Genomic DNA, 21,823 nt, shown 5'->3' on the forward strand with positions numbered 1-21,823 from the left:
AAACTGCTTATCATTGCAAGGCCCTGCTTCACCTGGCTCCCTTGTAGTCCTCCAGTAGTTCATCTCTTACCTCTCTCCGCCTTTCACTTTATGTCTCAGCCAAACTGAACTTGTTCTGTTTTTTCTAGTGTTTCACACTGTCGTGTTTCTGGGCCTTCTTTCAGGCTAGTACATCTCCCTCCTTCCTTCCCTCCCTTCCCATGGACCACTTCTGTCTGCCCTTCTGATCTCAATGGAAACATCATTTCCTCTGAGTACCCTTCCTAAACTCCCTAACCTAGATTACTAGCTTTGGCCCTGTGATCTTATAGCATCTGCCCCTTCCCCTTATGACATACCATACACTTTATTAGAGTTGTTTATCCACTTATTTGTGTCTACCTGTTTTTTTGTTTTGTTTTCTTTTTTTTGTTTGTTTGGTTTTTGTTTTTCTTTTTTTTGAGATGGATGTGTTGGTGTGTTGCCCAGGCTGGTCTTAAACTCCGGGGCTCAAGCTATCCTCCCACCTCAGCCTCCTGAGTAGCTGGGATTACAGATGCACTCCACCATGCCCAGCTGTCACTGCTTTGAGTGCAGTTAACAGCATCCATCCAGCTCGCCACTGATGGTATTTGCAGTTTCTAGCACAGAGCTTTGTACACTATAGATACTTTATCATTATTTTTGAACCATTTATTACTTCACGAAACTCTATTTTATACTTTTTAAAACTGATTCTTTCCAGGATAATTAAGTTATTTATTTATGTATTTTATTTTATTTTATTTTTTTGAGACAGTGTCTCGCTCTGTTGCCCAGGCTTGAGTAAAGTGGTACGATCTCTGCTCACTGCAACCTATGCCTCCTGGGTTCAAGTGATTCTCCTGCCTCAGCCTCTCGAGTAGCTGGGATTACAGGCATGCGCCACCATGCCTGGATATTGTTTGTGTTTTTAGTAGAGATGGGGTTTCACCATGTTGGCCAGGTTGGTCTCAAACTCCTGACCTCAGGTGATCTGCCCGCCTCGGCCTCCCAAAGTGCAGGGATTATAGGTGTGAGCCACTGCGCCCAGCTAGGATAATTAAGTTTTTAAGCCTAAATGCACTTTAGTTAAATTCTATGTTGGTAGTTTCATCCAACGTTTGTAGCACATCAACATCTTCTTGAATTGTGATTGTGACCCAGCATGATTTGCTTCCTGATTTGGTGTCATCTTCAGATTTGAAGACTAGGTCATTTATGTCTTCATTTAGTGCTAAATATATTAATATTTTATACTTGGAGTTCAACAAAGTGTACATTAACCTAGTTATTATCAAAATTCTTAGGAGTCTGTTATGTAAAATATAAGGGCTTTTAGATGTATATGAAAAGGAATTTCTTGGCCATCACGGTGGCTCATGCCTGTAATCCCAGCACTTTGGAAGGCTGAGGTGGGTGGATCATGAGGTCAGGAGTTTGAGACCAGCCTGGCCAACATGGTGAAACCCTGTCTCTACTAAAAATACAAAAATTAGCCCGGTGGAGTGGCGGGCGCCTGTAATCCCAGCTACTCGGATGGCTGAGGCAGGAGAATCACTTGAAACCGGGAGGGGGAGGTTATAGTGAGTGGAGATTGTGCATGCACTCCAGCCTGGGTGAAAGAGTGAAACTTCTTCTCAAAAACATAAAAAAAAGGAAAAGGAATTTCTTCCCTCCAACACTTTGGCTTTGGGCTTTTCATAGAAAAAGCTCCTGCTGCTGATAGGCTTTAGAAGAGTGCCACTTATTAGTAGAGGCAGTTGACCTTAGCATGTAGGCAGGGCCAAGCTCTAGAAAGGTTGAGGAGGATGGAGACCCAGGAGGAGTGGGTTGTTGGTTGCTCTAGGAGGCTTGAGTACTTCAGATATGAGAACCTGAAAAGAGGTTTGTGTTTTGATTTTCTGTTACCTGCCTGTGACAAATGGGAGCACAGCCTTCATTAGTCTGTAGTATTATGGTGTTTGAGTAAGAGTGAAATCCTGGTGTTTTGGGTCACTTAGCTTCAGATCCTGGCTTGGACACTCACTTAACTTTTTAAGGTATTTTAGTTTCTTCATGTATAAGGAATAATAATGCCTAACTCAGGTTTTTCTGGAGAAGTAAGATAATATACAGAAAGTGCTATTTGTGCACTGGCTATATAGTAAGCACTTTTTTTTTTTTTTTGGAGGTAGGGCCTCTGTTGCCCAGGCTGGAGTACAGTGGCATCATCTCAGCTCACTGCAGCCTCGACCTCCAGAGCTCAGGTGATCCTTCCACCCCAGCCTCCCAAGTCGCTGGGACTACAGGCGCATGCCACCATGCTGGATTAATTTTTGTATTTTTTGTAGAGATGGGGTTTCGCCATGTTGCCCAGGGTGGTCTTGAACTCCGGAGCTCAAGAGATACTTTATTTTATTTTATTTTATTTTATTTTAAGACAGGATCTCACTCTGTCATCCAGGCTGAGTGCAGTGATACGATCATGGCTCACTGTGGCCTTGACCTCCCAAGCTCAAGTGATCCTCCCACTTCAGCCCCACAGAGTAGCTGGGACTATAGGTGCATGCCACCCCACCCAGCTGATTTTTTATTTTTTTGTAGAGACAGGATCTTGTCATGTTGCCTAGGCTGGTCTTGAACTCCTGGACTCAAGTGATACTCCCTCCTTGGCCTCCTACAGCCGTGAGCTACCACATCTGGCCAAAAGGATAGTTTTCTTTACTTTGGATACACCTTACATTTGTATAGATATATGTCATTTTGCATGTCTTCAATTCTTTCCTTTAATCATGGATGTTTTTGAGTTGGAAATTTTTTATAGAATGTTTCTAGCTCAACACCACTTTCCTAATAAGTTGTAAGTTTTGTGCACATTATATGACATCTTTATTGATTTTGAGTATGCAGTTGGAGATGGATTCTCAAAAAATATTGACCTCAAGTATTAAAATAACCTTAAGAAAGAAGCAAAGCTTTTACATATATATATATATATTTTTTTTTTTTTTTTTCTTGAGACAGGGTCTTGCTCTTTCACCCAGGCTGGAGTGCAGTGGTATGATCTCAGCTCACTGCAATCTTCACCTCCAGGGTTCAAGCGATTCTTCTGCCTCAGCCTCCCGAGTAGCTGGGACTACAGGCATGTGCCACCATGCCTGACTAATTTTTGTATTTTTAGTAGAGATGGGGTTTCACCATGTTGGCCAGGCTGATCTTGAACTCCTAACCTCAGAGGATCCGCCCGCCTCAGCCTCCCAAAGTGTTGGGATTACAGACGTGAGCCACCGTGCCCAGCCTAAAATATAATTTTAAAAAGAAAATGTTTACTTTCTGTTGAAAGATTCTGGTCCCTCATTTTTCCTAAGTTGCTAAAGAGTATCAAATATAGAGGCCAGGCAAGTGGCTCATGCCTGTGATCCCAGCACTTTGGGAGCCCGAGGCAGGAGGATCACTTGAGGCTAGAAGTTCAAGACCAGCTTGGGCAACATAGTGAGACCCTGTCTCTACAAAAAAGTAAAAAAAATAAAAAATTACTCCGGCATGTAGTGCGTACCTGTAGTCCCAGCTACTGGGGAGACTGAGTTGAGAGAATCACTTGAACCCAGGAGTTGAGCCCAGGAATTTGAGGCTGCAGTGCTATGCTTGAGCCACTGCACTCTAGCCTGGACAAAAGAGAGAGACCTTGTCTCTAAAATAAAGTAATAATAATAAAAAAGAATATCAATACAATAAAGATATTGAATCTAGTCCAACTTAAAGCACCAAAGAACACATAGGCCCCATATTCCCTTTGCTATTATCACCCTAGCTATGTGGAAACAGTGTCAATACAATTAAGCTTTATGACATATGTCAAGATTAAGATTATCTTGCCTGTGTCAACAATGTTTCCCCTTATGTTCTTTTTTTGGTTGTGAGATAGAGTCTCGCTGTGTTGCCCAGTACAACTACAGTGCAGTGGTGCGATCATAGATCATAGTTCACCGTGGCCTTGAACTCCTGTGCTCTAGTGATCCTCCCACCTTGGCTTCCTAAAGTGCTGGGATTACAGGTATGAGCCATTGCACCCAGCCTTCCTCTCATGTTCTTAAGATGCAGCAGTCCAGGTATCCTGATTTCACAGGTAGAAGTACAAAGGTAGGAAGGAGCGAGTCCCTGTCCTGGTCTCCTTTTGAAGAGCATCGGGGAAGACTTTGCCAGAAGCTAACTTACCCATTAGGCATCATTGGCCAGGGTGGTGATCACATGCTCAGTCCACCATGGAGAACAACGTTATCATGATTTAGAGCTGAAACGGTGGAGTCAGGTAATTAATCTGGAGGTTATTATTCCAGAGCCCACATTCCTTCCACTACTGTAACATCCTGCCTTCCTGCTATACTGGGGGCCACAGATGCCACTTCCTGGCTTTGGGAACATGGACAAGTTACTTCGCCTCTCTGTGCCTTAGTTTCTTCATCTTTAAAGTAGGGATAATATTAGTACCTACCTCAAAGGGTAGTTGTGAAGATCGAATCAGTTAATGTACAGAAATTCCTTAGAAAAGTAACCTGTTACTTAGTAAATACTCAGTAAAGGTTAGCAATTGCTACTGTTATTAACTACATGATCTTGGTCTATTAACCTACAATGCCAACTCTCTGATCCAAATCATAGACATTGCTTTCTCTCTTTTATTTATTTATTTATTTATTTATTTATTTATTTATTTATTTATTTATTTTCTTTAAGACAGGGTCTCACTGTTGCCCAGGCTGGAGTGCAGTGACATAATCATGGCTCACTGCAGCCTTAACCTTCCTGGGCTCAAGTGATTCTCCCATCTCAGTCTTCTATGTAGCTGGTACAACAGGTGTGCACCACCACACCTGGCTAAGTTTTGTATTTTTTGTAGAGACGGAGTTTCACCATGTTGCCTAGGCTGGTCCTGAACTCCTGGACTCCAGTGATCTGCCTGCTTCGGCCTCCCAAATTGCTATGATTACAGGCATGATCCACTGAGTCTAGCCCATAGATATCGCTTAACTCAACTATTTGAATAGTCTCCTAATTTCTACTTCCACATAAAAAAATACATAATAGTTTTATCGAAAATAATTCACAGCTGGGTGCAGTGGCTCATGCCTGTAATCCCAGTACTTTGGGAGGCCAAGGCGGGTGGATCACCTGAGGTCAGGAGTTTAAGACCAGCCTGGCCAACATGGTGAAACCCCATCTCTACTAAAAATACAAAAAATTAGCCAGGCGTGGTGGTGGGTGCCTGTAATCCCAGCTACTTGGGAGGCTGAGGCAGGAAAATTGCTTGAACCCAGAAGGTGGAGGTTGCAGTGAGCCGAGATCGCTCCATTGTACTCCAGTCTGGGCAACAAAGGTGAAACTCCATCTCAAAAGAAGAAAAAAAAAGATAAGAAAATAATTCACATACTATATAATCCACGCATTCTGCTTCTGCTTTGCATTCCTAGTCTTATTTTCTAAAGCAATCTTTTATTATCAAGTGTTATTATCTTCAATAATATCTTGTACCCTGATCAAAACCTTCTTCTGCTTCTTTTTTTTTTTTTTTTTTTTTTTTAAGAGATGGAGTCTTGCTCTGTCGCCCAGGCTGGAGTGCTGTGGTGCGATCTCAGCTCACTGCAACCTTCACCTCCCAGGTTCAAGCAATTCCCCTACCTCAGCCTCCCGAGTAGCTGCGACTACAGGCACACGCCACCATGCCCGGCTAATTTCTTTTGTGTTTTGGTAGAAATAGGGTTTCACCGTGTTGCCTAGGCTGGTCTCAAACTCCTGAGCTCAGGCCATTCGCCCGCCTCGGCCTCCCAAAATTGCTAGGATTACAGGCGTGAGCCAGCACTCCGAGCCCCTTCTGCTTCTTAGAGGGGTTAAGTTTAATAATAATAAAAAAAGGAAATAAAGAAAAACAAAACAAAACAGAAAAACCTTCTCCTTGTTCTCAATCCTACTTATAAAACCTGCTTTCCTCACCATGGCTTTTAATGCCCTACGTCATTTAGTGCTTGTACTTTTTTTTTTGAGACAGCGTCTTGCTGTCACCCAGGCTGGAGTGCAGCAGGGTGATGTTGGCTCATGCAAACTTTGCCTCCTGGGTTCAAGTGATTCTCGTGCTGCAGCCATATGAGTAGATGGGATTACAGGCATGCACCAGCATGCCCAGCTAATTTTTGTATTTTTAGTAGAGACGAAGTTTCACCATGTTGGCCAGGCTGGCTTCAAGTGATCACCGCCCGCCTCAAGTGATCTGCCCGCCTTGAACTCCTGGCCTCAAGTGATCTGCTGGCCTTAGCCTCCCAAAGTATTGGGATTACAGGTGTGAGCCACTGTGCTGGGTCTCTTATTGTCCTTTCCAACCTCTTCTTGTAGCACATACTCTACCTTGCTCATTTGCATCAACCATATAAACTTCCTTTCTCTTCCCTCGAAAATGTGAAGCTTATTTCCATTTCCACTTTGCCTCATCTATAACCTTAGGCTGGGATATTATTGATATTTCTCATGGGTGACTCCTTTTGGCATTCAAGTGTCAATTTAATGTGTTTTTCACAGAAAGGCTTTTTCCTGATAATCTGTAGGAGTCTCTGGTCATTCCCTGGCACAGTTCTTCTCAACCTTTAATGTGCATGTAAAACACCAAAGTATTTTGTTGAAAATGCAAATTTTGATTCAGAGGGCTGGGGTAGGGCCTCAGATTCTGTATGCCTGCCTTCCTTCCTTGTTCTCTTTTCTTTCCTTCCTTTTTTGTCGCTTTTTTAGAGATAGGGGCTTCCTTTGTTTCCCAGGCTGGAGTGCAGTGTTATAATCATAGCTCACTGTAACCTCAAACTCCTGGTCTCAAGTGATCAGCCTCCTACAGTGCTGAGATTACAGGCATGAGCCACTGTGCCCAGCCCAACAGTTCTTTTTTAAACAATGGTTCTTGGGTTGGATGTGGTAGCTCATGCCTGTAATTCCAGATCTTTGGGAGGCCAAGGCTGAAGGATCGTTTGAGCCCAGGAGTTCAAGACCAGCCTGGGCAACATAGGGAGAACTCCTCTCTACAAAAAATGAAATATGAGCCAGGAATGGTGGTGTGCACCTGTAGTCCCAGCTACTCGGGAGAATGGAGGGGAAGGATAGCTTGAGCCTGGAAGGTTGAGGCTGCAGTGAGCCATGATCATGCCACTGCACTCCAGCATGGGCCACAGAATGAGAGACCCTGTTTAAAAAAAAAATTATAAAACATTGGTTCTTATCTTGTTTAGAAATCAGAAAGTTGTATATTTAGAGGACTTGCCTCAGATTAAACATACTCACGCATAATATTCTTTCTTTTATAGAACTCATAAATTAATTGACAAATAATTGTATATATTTATGGGGTATACTCTGATTTTTTTTTTTTTGAATGGCACCTTGCTCTGTTGCCCAGGCTGGAGTGCAGTGGTGCGATCTCAGCTCACTGCAAGCTCCGCCTCCCAGGTTCACGCCATTCTCCTGCCTCAGCCTCCGAATAGCTGGGACTACAGGCACCTGCCACCACACCTGGCTAATTTTTTGTATTTTTAGTAGAGACGAGGTTTCACTGTATTAGCCAGGATGGTCTCAATCTCCTGACCTCGTGATCTGCCCACCTTGGCCTCCCAAAGTGCTGGGATTACAAGTGTGAGCCACCGCGCCCGGCCCACTCTGATGTTTTAACAGATATATATGTTCTAGAAAGATTAAATCAAGTTAATAACATCCATCACCTCAACTCCTTATCATATGTTTGTGATGAGACCATTTAAAATCCATTATTAATTTTGAAATATACAATATACAATTTTATTTTAATTTCAAGAGGCTCCAAGACACCTACCTCCCCTTAAGTCTGTCTTGGATGCCAACTCAGACCTTTTTAAGAAAAAAAAGCCCTATATTTATTATATAACAATTCTTGTAAGGATATCAGTGACAATTTGGATTGCTTCTTCTTTTTGGATGGTGCTATTAAGAAGAACATGATTATGAATTGGTAATTACCTGTTTACTGCACAGACAAAATCAATCCCCTGAGACCGAGGCATTGCAGTAGAGAAAAGAGTTTAACTGATGCAAGGCAGTCCCACACAGGAGAACTAGAGTTATCCCTCAAATCAGTCTCTCTGCAGGCTTAGAGCTGAGGGTTTTTATGGACAATTTCACGGGCAGGGGGCTAGGGAATGGTGCTGTTGATTAGTTGGGGATGAAATAATAGGGGTGTGGAAATTGATCCTCATGCGCTGAGTCCAACTGTGGGTGGGACAACAGGACCAGTTGAGTCATGAGTCCAGGTGGGGTAAGTCTGAAAGACATTTCAGCAAAACCAATCTTAGGTTCTATAACAGTGATGTTACTTGCAGAAGCAGTTGGAGAAGTCACAAATCTTGTGACCTCTGGCCACATGACCCCTGAGCAGTAGGGGATTGTAGAAACTTGGCCTACATTTTAGCAGAGTTCAGGCTCCTCCCATAATTTTATTCTTGTAGGCTTTCATTAGCCTTACAAAGGTGGCTTTTGGTTTTTGAGAAAGGGTGGGGTTAGCTTAAGGGAGGGAGCAATAATATTGTCATCATTATTTTAAAGTTAAACTATAAACTAAATTCGTCCTAAAGTTAGCTTGGCCTGTGCCCAGGAATGATCAGGCAGAGCTTGGAGGTAAGAAGCAAGGTGGAGTCAACTATGTCAGATTTCTCTTACTGTCATAAATTTGTAAAAACAGTTTGTTTATTATATATTATTTGTTTAATGTAGTAAGATTAGTTAAGGGGAGCATATTAGCATAAACTTGGGATTCCACAGCTTCAGGAGAATTTTATTTGTTCCAAACTTATGTTTTAAAGTGAAAATGGGACCAGGCGCGGTAGCTGACGCTTGTAATCCCAGCACTTCGGGAGGCCGAGGCGGGCGGATCACGAGGTCAGGAGATCGAGACCATGGTGAAACTCCGTCTCTACTAAAAATACAAAAAATTAGCCGGGCGTGGTGGCGGGCGCCTGTAGTCCCAGCTACTCGGAGAGGTTGAGGCAGGAGAATGGCGTGAACCCGGGAGGTGGAGCTTGCAGTGAGCCGAGATTGCGCCACTGCACTCCAGCCTGGGTGACAGAGTGAGACTCCGTCTCAAAAAATAAAATAAAATAAAATAAAGTGAAAATGGAAAAATTGAAGGAAATCACTTCTTTTCTTGCAGATAGCATTCCCATAAAGATGGTGAATGTCTCTAAAACCCTCTAGACTTTCTGTAACATGTGTGGCATGTGGCAAGTACCAACTTCACGACAAGATCAGGATAAGAAGGGCAAGGATTCTCTGTGTGCCCAAGGAAAGTGGCGTTATGATAGGAAGCAGAGTGATCGTCATCATCATAGGCAGACTAAGCTGATTTTCCAGAAAAAGGCTAAAACACAAAGAAGACTGTGCTGAGACTTGAATGCGTTGAGCCCAACTGCAGATCTAAGAGAATGCTGGCCATAAGAGATGCAAGCATTTTGAACTGGGAAGAGATAGGAGAAAGGCCAAGTGTTGATCTAGTTTCTAAGTATCATCTTTTGTTTTATTATGCAGATAATAAAATCTTGAGGTTACATTTACTTAAAAAAGTTGGAGAAAATAAAAGTAATTACGACTATACACAAAGCCTGAGGAAACTCATTTTTTCCCTGGGGAAAGTAAAACTAAATAGGAGTAATTTTTACAGTATCAAGGAAGTTTTAATAGGTTATTCAGATGTAGGACACAAGATATTGATGAAATCTTTCAGCAAGTGGGCTGTGGAGTATAGTAGGATCTTCCTGAAACTTAGTTTAGGAGAATATAGTGAAATAAGGTACAAAATTGAAGTATTCGAAAGAATAGCTCAGACTTTTTGGGTTCCTAAAATCTTTCATTTATGTTTGTAAATTAGTGTGTGGAACTTCCGCATAGCATTTTCCCACTGTCCATTTGGAGTACAATAAGACAAATTAATACGAATCAAAATAATATGGCAGCAGCATCACATAATTTGTGTACACTGATGTAGTAACAGATTTAATTTAATGCAGCTTTTGAGAAGTCTTTTGTATTTCAATTTATACAGCTGCTATCCAGGGCTAAGCTGGCCAATCTGTCAGCCTTGAGTATCTTGCCTGACTGATTCTCTTTTTATCTCTGCTGACTAGCTGAATTTATGCCTCATCTTCACTGTACCTTGGTTTTCTTTTCTGAAAACTGGGAATGAAGTCTACATTATTAAATCAAGATGTTAGGCTAGTGAAAATAAAAGTAGAAGGACTTTAAGCCTCTCCAAAGGCAGATGCCAAGATAAACAGTATGTTTTGCCCACAATACTGATATTTCCTATGATTAACTTCTAAACACTTTGTAATTAATTAATTAATTAATTTAGACAGGGTCTCATTCTGTCACCCAGGCAGGAGTGCAGTGGCACGATCTCCACTCACCGCAGCCTCAACCTCCCAGGCTCAAGTTATCCTCCCACCTTAGCCCTCCGAGTAGCAATAGTTCCTAGTAGTAGTAATCCCTATAGGACTAGAGGCATATACCATTATGCCTGGCTAATTAAAATTTTTTTTTTTCCATCTGTAAAGACAGAGGTTTCACTATGTTTCCCAGGCTGGTCTTGAGCTCCTGGGCTCAAGAGATCTTTTCACCTCAGCCTCCCAAAGTGCTGGGATTACAGGCGTGAGCCACTGTGCTTGGCCAAAACAATTTTTATTTATCTTATTTTTATTTTTTTAGAGATGAGGTCTTGCTATGTTGCCAAGGCTGGAGTGCAGTGGCTATTCACAGATATAATCATGGTGCTCTGCAGCCTCCAACTTTTGGTTTCAAGGGATCCTCCTGCCTCAAGTAGCTGGGACTGCAGATGTGCACCACTCCACCCAGCCTCAACTTTAAAAAATTAGGTATTATTTATTTATTTATTTTGAGACATAAGTAAATATGCTCTGTGGATGGTAGTCTCAGGCCTGTTGTGTTAACCCTTTTATGCACATTATTTGTACTAAATATAATCCTCTAAAGTGAGGCTGTTGGGAAATAGGGGTGGTGTGGGTATGTGAATGAGGGGGATATGAAGAGGGTGGGACTTTGTGCCCCCCTTCCCACTTTTCTCTTTAATAAATTGAGGATTCTATGGAAGATTTTGTATGTAAAAAACGTACAGCTATTAAAAAATAAAGTTTGAAAACCACTCCTTTAAACAATGAGATGAATTTCAAGCCAAAGATTGATAAAATCACATTTGGATTTTAGTAAGATCAGCCCTGGAGTTGGCGGAAGATATTTTACAGATCATGATAGTGGTAAATTTGGCACAGTGGTGGTGATCAGAGTCATACATCAGTACATGGAGGCTATGCATTGATTTGACCTAAAATAGTGGGACATCTTGAAGGGAGTGACCTGCAGGTCAAAGCTGGATTAAAAGATTTTCTGATTTGCAATTGGTTAAGGAAACAAAGCTTTGTCTAAAAATTTCAGGTCAACAGAAAAGAATGTTAGCTCTGGCTCGTGAGCATAACCTCCTCCAGGCCCCTCAGGAAGAAATTTAGAACAAAGAATAGTGGTCAGAATTCAGTCCTCTGTTCCCTCTTATCTGAGGTCTGTGTGCCAGTGGATCCATTTGGTAGGGGTTGGAGTTTCTGAAAAACAACTCAGTGACATATATTAAGATGTTATCTTTAGTTTCTGTAGGGAACATCTCTAACTTCCTTGGCCATGATTTTGAGCTCCTATTATCTTCTTGCTTATCAAGTGGCTCATTTACTTCTCAGGGCTAGGTAGGTGTCTGGAATTTCCCTTAAAGAAATTCCAGATTTTTCTCTATTTCCACGTTGCGGGGGGCATGGCAGGCCCTAAGAGAGACCCCTGCTTCCTTTAAAGGGCTCAAGCTGGGGTGGTAGGATGAGGAAGGAGAGGAGGGAATGAATTAGAGAATATTTCGCATACAAAATTGAGTAGCATCGATGATGGATTGGCTGAGAACCTGGTTGAGGGGTAGAGAACAGGATTGTGGGAGGAAGAGGAATATATCAGTAATCACTCTGAAGTTTCTCACTTGGTTGACTCCGGAAGTCTAAAAGTGGGGGTAGAGAAGAGCGTTTTTCTCTTGTGAGATTCTCAAATCCTGTAACACTAACTGGGTATTCAACAGTTCAGTTTGATTCTGGCACTCTTTATTTGAAGTGAGCATCAGATCCCACAAGTAAAAGGGCTCAGTCCCACAGAATGCCCCCACTTCACATGCCAGCTGCAAATGAGGTATACAGGCTACCCACATATCTACCTGGCAACTACAAATTCGGGAATTCCCATAGCCTTCCTCCCCTTTAGATTTGATAATTTGCTAGAATAGCTCACAGAACTCAGGGGAAAACGTTGCTTATGTTTACTGGTTTATGATAAAGGATACAACTCAGGGAGCCCAGTAGAAGAGATGCCTAGGGGGATACCTAGAGGTTGAATGCACCTAGATGTGTTCACCAACCCAGAAGCTCTCCAAGTCTCCTTGAGTGTTTACAGAGCTCAATCTCTAGCCCCACCTTCCTGGGGTCAGTGCATGGGGCTGAAAGTTCCAACCTTCTACCCACTTGGTCCTTCTGGCTACCAGCCTCACCCTAGAGTCACCTCCTTAACATAAAGTCAGGTGTGATGCAATGAGTAACAGAAAACACTCCTATTACTCAGGAAATTCCAAGGGTTTTAGGAACTCTGTGCCAAGGACCAGGGTATATTTGTTATTATGCCACACTGGCAAATATCTCAAATTGCCGGGAACATTTAGGAACTCTCAACCTGCATCTCCAGCTTCAACATTGAACCCAAACCTTATCCTGGTGCTGTGAGGCCCAGTGTTCCAGGATACCCTTAGATTCTGTTTTACAGACCTTAGGCAACTATATCAGTTAGGGTACAACTTAGGCTTATGTAACAGAGACCCCAATTATACACTACTTTAAAAGCAAGATAGAAGTGTATTACTCCCTTTTTATTTCTTTTGGAGAGAGAGTCTCACTCTGTTGCCCGGGCTGGAGTGCAGTGGTGTAGGTCATAGCTCACTGCAGCCTCAAACTCCTGGGCTTAAGCTGCCTCCCACCTCAGCCTCCCCAAGTAGCTGGGACTACAGGCACATGCTAATTTTAAGCCTGGCTAATTAAAAAAAAATTTTATTTTAATTTGTTATTTTTATTAGAGATGAGGTCCCACTATGTTGCCCAGGCTGGTCTCGAACTCCTGAGCTCAAGTGATCTGCCTGTCTCAGCCTCCCAAAGTGCTAGGATTACAGGTGTGAGCCACTGTGCCTGGCCAGAAGTTTATTATTCTTTTACATAAAAATCCAGGTAGGCAATCCAGAGCTGGTTTGGCAGCTCAGCATTGTTGGAGAACCAGGCTTTGTGTTTCTTGTTGCTCTGCTTCATTCAACATTCTGTGTGCATCTCATTGCCTCTTCCAGCTGCAGTCATTACACTTTCACTCCAGTTAGAGAGAGGGGAGGAAAAGGGAGCCAGGAGGATATGCCCTTTTCCTTTAATGGGGTATGTCAGAACTACACATGTTTCTGCTCATATCCCATTGTTAGAACCTGCTCACATGGCCATACCTGACTGCAAGAGAGGCCGGGAGATGTAATATGTATCTGGGCAGCCATGCATCCAGCTAAAACTTCTATTTACAAAGGTGGAACAAATAATGGAAGACAGCCGTCCCTATCTCCAACATTCATGGTATATTTAAGGACTTTTCCCCCTCTTTTGGGGAAAACGTGGACCTAACATTGTGGTTGTTAATTCTTTTCCCTAAAGTAATTTTTATGTTATTGTGACAAAGGAAACATGATGTTCAATGAAATGAATAAAATGCTGGCAGAGTACCTTTGGGAAATCTTGTTCTGAAAAATGTGCCAGGTTGCTGCTGTTTATTGTTGCTTCTAAACAGTAGAGAAGGAGTTAGCTGCTCATTAAACCTGCCCCACATAAGGAATGGAATTATGTTTGGACCTCGCCACAATCATTTCTCTCCCAGGAGAGGCCAAAAGTAGGATCAGAACACCACCCTGCGTTGAAGCAGACACTCTTGCTGTGTCTCAACTCCATGTCCAACTCCCTAAATGTTATGGAAAACAGAAAAAGATCTTAGAAGCAGAGGGCTGAAATCTATGTGGTAATATCTGAATGTTGTGTTGTCTTTGGGTAGAGAATTAAGGAGCAGTGGAAAACCCTTGGGACTAATCTTGACGTCTCTGCTTGGTGCTTAAGAACCAGAATTAGGGCTAACTCAAAGAAAGACAACTCTCTTGCTTTGGGGAGGAGATGAGGAACCCCATTGTCTCCTTTAGTGGGCTGGAAGCAAAGCAGAAGCTGTAGTAGGAATAGGCCTTCTGGAAGAGAGGTTACAATTATAGTTTATGGGTTTGGGGTTTATTTCCTTTTGTCAAAACAATTAGAAATATATTGATTGTTTAATTTTTTTTTTTTTTTTTTGAGACCAAGTGTCACTCTGTCACCCAGGCTGGAGTACAGTGGCACAATCTCTGCTCACTTCAACCGCTGCCTCCCAGGTTCAAGCAATTCTCGTGCCTCAGCCCCCTAAGTAGCTGGGATTACAAGCATGCACCACCATGCCCGGCTAATTTTTGTGTTTTTAGTAGAGGTGGGGTTTCACCATTTGGCCAGGATGATCTTGAACTCCTGACCTCAAGTGATCCACCTGCCTTGGTCTCCCAAAGTGCTGGGATTACAGGTGTGAGCCACCATGCCTGGCTGAAAATGTATTTTATATTATTTTTATCAAAATGACATTTACAAAAACTGCTCAAATAGATATACTTGTAACTAGTTAAAAGTTTGAATTTGACCCTTAAGAAACATGTAGAGCACTGTGAAATGTATTTAAGAAAGTCTAAAATTTTATATGTTTTTGTTTGTAGCCTATACGGTTCAGACATCCGAGAGCGTGACCCCAACTGCCACTTCAGAGACTTATTTGAAAGCTTTGGCCGTTTGCCATGGACCTCTGGACCACTATGATTTTCTGATCAAAGCTCATGAGCTAAAGGATGATGAACATCAAAGAAGAGTCATACAGTGTTTGCAGAAATTACACGAGGACCTTAAAGGATACAATATAGAGGCAGAAGGCCATTTTTCAAAGGTGAGGCTTGTGTGATATGAAAGATTAAACAGTTAAAAGTGTAAGCATTTTCTAAAATGGATGCAATGCAGTAGGACACAATCATGAAACAGCTTGAAAAATTTTCACCAGTTCCTTTACACAAATTCTGTTGGATACCCATTCCTGGCCTTTTGATGTTCCATAGCTTTCTTTTGCCTTCAGGGGTTTGAATAGCTTCGTATTTAGGTATTTAAAAATGCAGTCCAGTCTAAATAAAAACTTCTATGGAAATCAAACTTCCCCTTTCCTCTAGCTCAGGCCTCATCCAGGGATCAGCAGTGGAAAAGGAGGAATGATGTGTTCTTTCCCTTTTCTTCCTCCTTCTTTCTCTGTTTGCCTGACATCTCTAGGGTCAGAATGAGAGGAATGAAAGATTAGAGTGAAACAGCAGCCTTAAGTGACCAGTTAGTTACTGGGGCCTTTGTATGGTAGATGCTGACATGCTAGCTCTTTGTTGAGGGTCTTATTGGTGGGTTCTTCAGGACTCCCATGGGGACCTCCACACTTCTCCAATCTTTGACTAACCTCTTATGACTCTGGGGAAGCAACTCACAACCTTGCATTCTGCTGACACCGCCTCGCCCTTGCCCTTAGCCTTCTTTGTTGGGGTCCTTTCAGGACTTTTTTTTTTTTTTTTTTTAGACAGAGTCTTGCTCTGTCACCTAGGCTGGAGTGCAGTGGCGCAATATCATGGCTCATGGCAACCTTTGCCTCCTGGGTTCAAGCAATTGTCCCGCCTCAGCCTCCCAAGTAACTGGGTTACAAGCGTGCACCACTACACTCAGCTAATTTTTGTATTTTTAGTAGAGACGGGGTTTCACCATGTTGGCTAGGCTGGTCTTGAACTCCTGACCTCAAGTGATCCACCTGTCTCGGCCTCCCAAAGTGCTGGGATTACAGGTGTGAGCCACTGTGCCTGGCCTGGGACATTTCTTGTTGGGTCATCTTTTATGGTGTCCGTGCAGGCCACAGGAAACAACATCTCCTTTCTCTACCCCTTGCTGCATGGGCAGCCTCAGTCAGCCTCCTGTCTTCAGACTTCTGCAAGCAAGAAGCAGGCACTAGTTTCTGTCTTTGTCATGCATACCCCTTTCTCCTGGGGACTTACATCAAGTTCTCCCATGAACCCTTCCACACTCTGCTCTGGCAGCTGCTTGTGCATTTCCTTACCTAGGCAAGCATCCAGCTGGGGAGAGCGATGTCCATCTCAATTTATATTCAGTCCTCATCTCTTTGGATGCTTCTCTTGGGAACCCCTCGTATTTGTTACGAGATATCTGAAGGGAACACCATGGCACTCTACCCAGCTAACAACTTTATACCTTGATCACTTTCTTCAGTTTCACTTTGGTTTTAGGGCTGTTTTGCCTTTTTTTTTTTTTTTTTAACCTAATTCCTGCATGGATGTGACTAGTGTGTATATTTATTTATTTATTTATAGATGGATTTTTGCTCTATTGCCCAGGCTAGAGTGCAGTGGTGTGATCTTGGCTCACTGCAACCTCCACCTCCCAGGTTCAAGCAATCCTCCTGCTTCAGCCTCCTGAGTAGCTGGGATTACAGGCACACACCACCACACCTAGCTAATTTTTGTGCTTTTAGTAGAGATGGGGTTTCACCATGTTTGTCAGGCTGGTCTCAAACTCCTGACCTCAGGTGATCCGCCCACCTCGGCCTCCCAAAGTGCTGGGACTACAGGCATAAGCCACTGCACCTGACCTATTTATTTATTTGAGACAGAGTGTTACTCTGTTGCCCAGGCTGAAGTGCAGTGGCGTGATATCTTGGCTCACTGTAGCCTCCACCTCCCAGGTTCAAACGATTCTCCTGCCTCCCAAGTAGCTGGGATTACAGGCGCCTGCCACCATGCCTGGCTAATTTTTGTATTTTTAGTAGAGATGGGGTTTTGCATTACTGGCCAGGCTTGTCTTGAACTCCTGATCTCAAGTGATCCCCCTGCTTCGGCCTCCCAAAGTACTGGGATCACAGACATGAGCCACTGTGCCTGGCCTATTTATTTTTGGAGATACTGTCTCATTGTGTCACCCAGGTGGGGTGCAGTAGCACAATCATAGCTCACTAGTAGCCTTGAAGTCCTGGGCCCAAGTGATTCTCCTCCCGCAGCCCCCTGAGTAGGCTAGGGCTACAGGCATGCACCACCATGCTCCACTAAGTTTTTAATTTTTTGTAGAGACAGGACCTTACTATGTTGCCAGGCTGGTCTTGAACTTCTAGTCTTAAGCAATCCTCCTGCCTCAGCCTCTAAAGCACTGGGATAATTGGTGTGAGTCACCACACTCAGCCTTTGTCTTTCTTTAGAGTGAGTGGGAGCTTATTTTCCCTGGTCATCAGCTTTGAGCTTTTGTTGAAATTCTATGACAACAGGAAAACTCCTGTTCCTTATCTAATATAGAAGCCAATAGTCTCATCTTTAAATTCTGGAGAAAACATTAATAGTAATAAGAGTTAAAATATGGTCCAACCTAAGAAACTAGTTTTCCTTTAATTGACTGTCCCCACCCCCTGCCAAATATGCTTTTACTGTAAAGTCTTTAGAAGAAAGGCACCGTGGAACAACCATCAGTAGTACTTTATTTAAAAACAAATGAGGGGCCAGACGCAGTGGCTCATGCCTGTAATCCCGGCACTTTGGGAAGCCGAGGTGGGCAGATCACCTGAGGTCAGGAGTTTGAGACCAGCCTGGCCAACATGATGAAACTCTGTCTCTACTAAAAATACAAAAATTAGCCAGGCGTGGTGGCAGGTGCCTGTAATCTCAGCTGCTCAGGAGGCTGAGGCAGGAGAATCGCCTGAATCCAGGAGGCGGAGGTTGCAGTGAGCCAAGATCACTCCAGCCTGGGTGACAGAGTGAGACTCCGTCTCAAAAAAAAAAAAAAAGAATAACGGCCAGGTGTGGTGGCTGAACCTATAATCCTAGCACGTTGGGAGGCCAGGGTGGAAGGATAGCTTGAAGCCAGAAGTTTGAGATCAGCCTGGATGATATAGGGAGACCCCGTCTCTACAATACAAATAAAAAACAAACACAAAAATGAATGAAAGTAATTTTACTTTTTAATAAAGCTCCTGAGAGTATAATTAGTTTTATTTTTATGTAAAGAAAATGTCTTCCCATTGTGTTAACACTATTAGTTGAAAGAAATAGAGATTCATTTAGATTGCAGAAAGAAATGGAGATTTAGAATAAGATTATATAAGAACATAGCAATGAAAGGCATCTCCATGACACAGCTAGGCCTTACAGTGCCCTGCCATTCATGTCATTCATTGTCTTGGTCCACTTGGGCTGCTATAACAAAATACCATAAACTGGGTAGCTTATAAACAACAGAAAAAGATTTCTCATAGTTCTGGGTGCTGGGAAGGCCAAGATCAAAGTGCTGGCAAATTCAGTGTCTGGTGAGGGCCTGCTTAACTATTCATGGACAGCTGTCTTTTCACTGTGTCCTCACATGGCTGAAGGGACAAATGAGCTCCCTCGGGCCTCTTTTGTAAGGGCACTAATCCAACTGAGGAGGGCCCTGCTCTCATGACCTCATCACCTTCCAAAGGTCCTACCTCCTAAGAGCCTCACTTTGGGGGTTAGAACTTCAACATATGAATTTTGGGGTGATGCAAACATTGAGACCATAGCACCCACTTATTTTGTTGTTCGTTTTCTCTCATGTCTGCTTCCACTTCTGTTCACTCTACCAACTTCTTAATTCTGTCTGTGTGTCTGTAGTTTAAATTCCTGAGTAAGGATCTCACAGGCCAACCAATGACTTCATCCCTGTTTGGGTAGTGCTTTCACATTGGGTTTCTTAGAGGCCATTAATCAGCGTAAAGATTTGCTTACCTATGGTCCCATGCAGGGCTGCTCCTGTGAGCATGGCAGTTGCTCTCAGAAGTGGACTGTGAGTGTGGTGGGCACCATGAGTGACCAGTCCAGCACAATGATTATAGGTAATGATGAATTATTTCTTTTGATGACCAACCTCTTTTTCCCATATTTCTCAAAGTTTATAGGTGAGTAAAGAACCAAAAAGTGTGAAAAATATAGACTGCTTATGTACTGCATATCTAGTTATATGTTATATATATAGGGATATATTTGCGTATAGTATATAAACTATAACATATAAAACTATGTAATTATATAGTTTGTGATACAGGTGGGCCTCCAAGTAAAATAATAATTTGGTTACGTGGCCTAGCTAGGAAACAACATGTTGTACTCAACTGGATATTTTGGTTATCTGAGACTTGAATTGCTTTCCTGAATTTTACATCTTGTTCCCTTTCTAGTCCTCTTCCTTTTGGAAATATATTCCTTTTGTTTTGTTTTGTTTTTGAGACAGGGTCTCACTCTATTGCCTAGCTGGAATGCAGTGGCACAATCATGGCTCACTGCGGCCTTGACCTCCCGGGCTCCAGCAAGCCTCACACCTCAGCCTCCCCAGTAACTGGGACTACAGGTGCATGCCACCACACCCAGCTAATTTTTTGTATTTTTTTTTTTAATAGAGATGGGGTTTTGCCATGTTGTCTAGGCTGGTCTTGAACTCCTGAGCTCAAGCAATCTGTCTGCCCTGGCTTCCTGGAAATATATTCCTTTTATCCCTCCTCCCTACTCTATAGCATCCCCAGGACTCATCTTACAGTGGTTGGTGACCTCCCATCCAATCACAAGTATCCTGTAACTATTAACGTATTTGGTTGCCAATTCAACAACAGTGGTTTTTAAAAAAATCATTGGCTCTTCTTAGGGGTATTTTCCCATACATCCACCTTTGATATCAGAGTTGGCTATGATGGGCCAGCTAGTGGATAACCCTGGTTTTATTGGGTAGTTGAAATCTAATGTAAATGGAAGATTTGATATGTCAGGTAGAGTTTCAAATGTGTCTAATGAAAGGTCCTATTTGTTAAATCCTAGTGCATGTGAATAAATGTTTAGTAGGTAGAGCAACATCTTTTTCTAATAGTCCTGCCTGCCCCCCCTCCTCCCCCTCCTTCCTCTTCCTCCTCCTCCTCCTCCTCCCTCCTCCTTCTTCCTTCCTTCCTTCCTTCCTTCCTTCCTTCCTTCCTTCCCTGCAAGACAGGGTCTTGCCATGTTGCCCAGGCTGGTCTTCATCTCTGGGCTCAAGCAGTCCTCCCATCTTGGCCTCACAAAGTGCTGGGATTACAGGCATGAGCCACCGCTCTTGGCCCTTATAGTTTCCTAAACCCACTAAATGTTTATTTTAAATAAAGATTTTATTTAAAAATTTTATTTTTTATTTTTTTTGAGACAGAGTCTCACTCTATCACCCAGACTTGAGTGCAATGGTGCGATCTTGGCTCACTGCAACCTCTGCCTCCTGGGTTCAAGTGATTCTCCTGTCTCAGCCTCCTGAGTAGCTGGGATTACAGGCGCCTACCACCATGCCTGGCTAATTTTTGCATTTTTAGTAGAGACGAGGTTTCACCATCTTGGTCAGGCTGGTCTCGAACTCCTGACCTCAAGTGATCTGCCCTCGGCCTCCCAAAGTGCTGGGATTACAGATGTGAGCCACCCACTAAATCTTTAAAATATTGAAAGAGATCCAAACATCTAACATTATTTGAAAAAAAGTATATAAAACTTTAGTTTTTGAAGAGTATAAAGATGACACAGACCAATTTTTTTCTAAAAACAAACACTGATATGCCAATTATCAGAAAAGGAAACTTTGGGCTATTAGGTTTTCCAGTGATGGAAAAACTTTATTTGGAGAGTTCTTTATTCTGGTGCTACGGTTTGAATATTTGTCTCTTTCAGAACTCATGTTGACATTTAATCCCCAGTGTGGCAGTATTGAAAGGTGAATCCTTTCAGAGGTGACTGGGTCATGAGAGCTCTGCTGTCATGAATGGATTAGTCCATTCGTGGAGTAATGGGTTAATGGATTAATGGATTATCATGGGAGTGGGACTGGTAGCTTTATAAGGGGAAGAGACTCTTGAGCTAGCATGCTCAGCCCCCTCGCCATGTGATGCCCCTGTGTCATCTGGGGCTCTGCAGAGAGTCTTCACCAGCAAGAAGGTCCTCACTAGGTGGGGTCCCTCAGACATGGACTTCTCAGCCTCCATCACTGTAAGAAATAAATTCCTTTCTTTTCTTTCTTTCTTTTTTTTTTTTTGTGACTGAGTCTCACTCTGTTGCCAGGCTGGAGTATAGTGGTGCGATCTCAGCTCACGGCAACCTCCCCCGAGTTCAAGTGATTCTCTTGCCTCAGCTTCCCGAGTAGCTGGGACTACAGGTGCGTGCCACCATGCCCAGCTAATTTTTGTATTTTTAGTAAAGACCAGGTTTCACCATGTTGGCCAGGCTGGTCTTGAACTCCTGATCTCATGCTCTGCCTGCCTGGGCCTCCCAAAGTGTTGGGATTACAGGTGTGAGCCACTGCACCTGGCCCATAAATTCCTTTTCTTTATAAATTACTCAGTTTCTGAAGATAAAACTCTGACTTTGGACTGTAAACCTTTGCCTTGGGTATGAAACCTTGACATTGTTGAAAGAATAGTGGAAACTGTAAGGGACAACAAGTTTCACCACAGCACAGTCTTCTTTCCCTGACAGGCCATCCGAACAGCTAAGGAGAAGACAGATCACTCAAGAACTGAAGTTGTT

The 21,823-nt window shown here is 42.9% G+C and overlaps 1 protein-coding gene across 1 annotated transcript in view; it reads left to right on the top strand.

Annotated features, from left to right (window-relative positions):
• AFG1L (AFG1 like ATPase) overlaps window positions 1-21,823 on the top strand; it is a 74,083-nt gene that overhangs the window by 16,240 nt on the left and 36,020 nt on the right. The window contains exon 2 of the mRNA XM_032167176.2: window positions 14,927-15,150. Within this exon, the coding sequence (XP_032023067.2) occupies window positions 14,927-15,150 (224 nt within the window). The remainder of the gene's footprint in view (window positions 1-14,926; window positions 15,151-21,823) is intronic.

This window comes from Hylobates moloch, unplaced genomic scaffold (assembly GCF_009828535.3).
Source record: "Hylobates moloch isolate HMO894 unplaced genomic scaffold, HMol_V3 SCAFFOLD_2, whole genome shotgun sequence".
NCBI lineage: Eukaryota > Metazoa > Chordata > Mammalia > Primates > Hylobatidae > Hylobates > Hylobates moloch.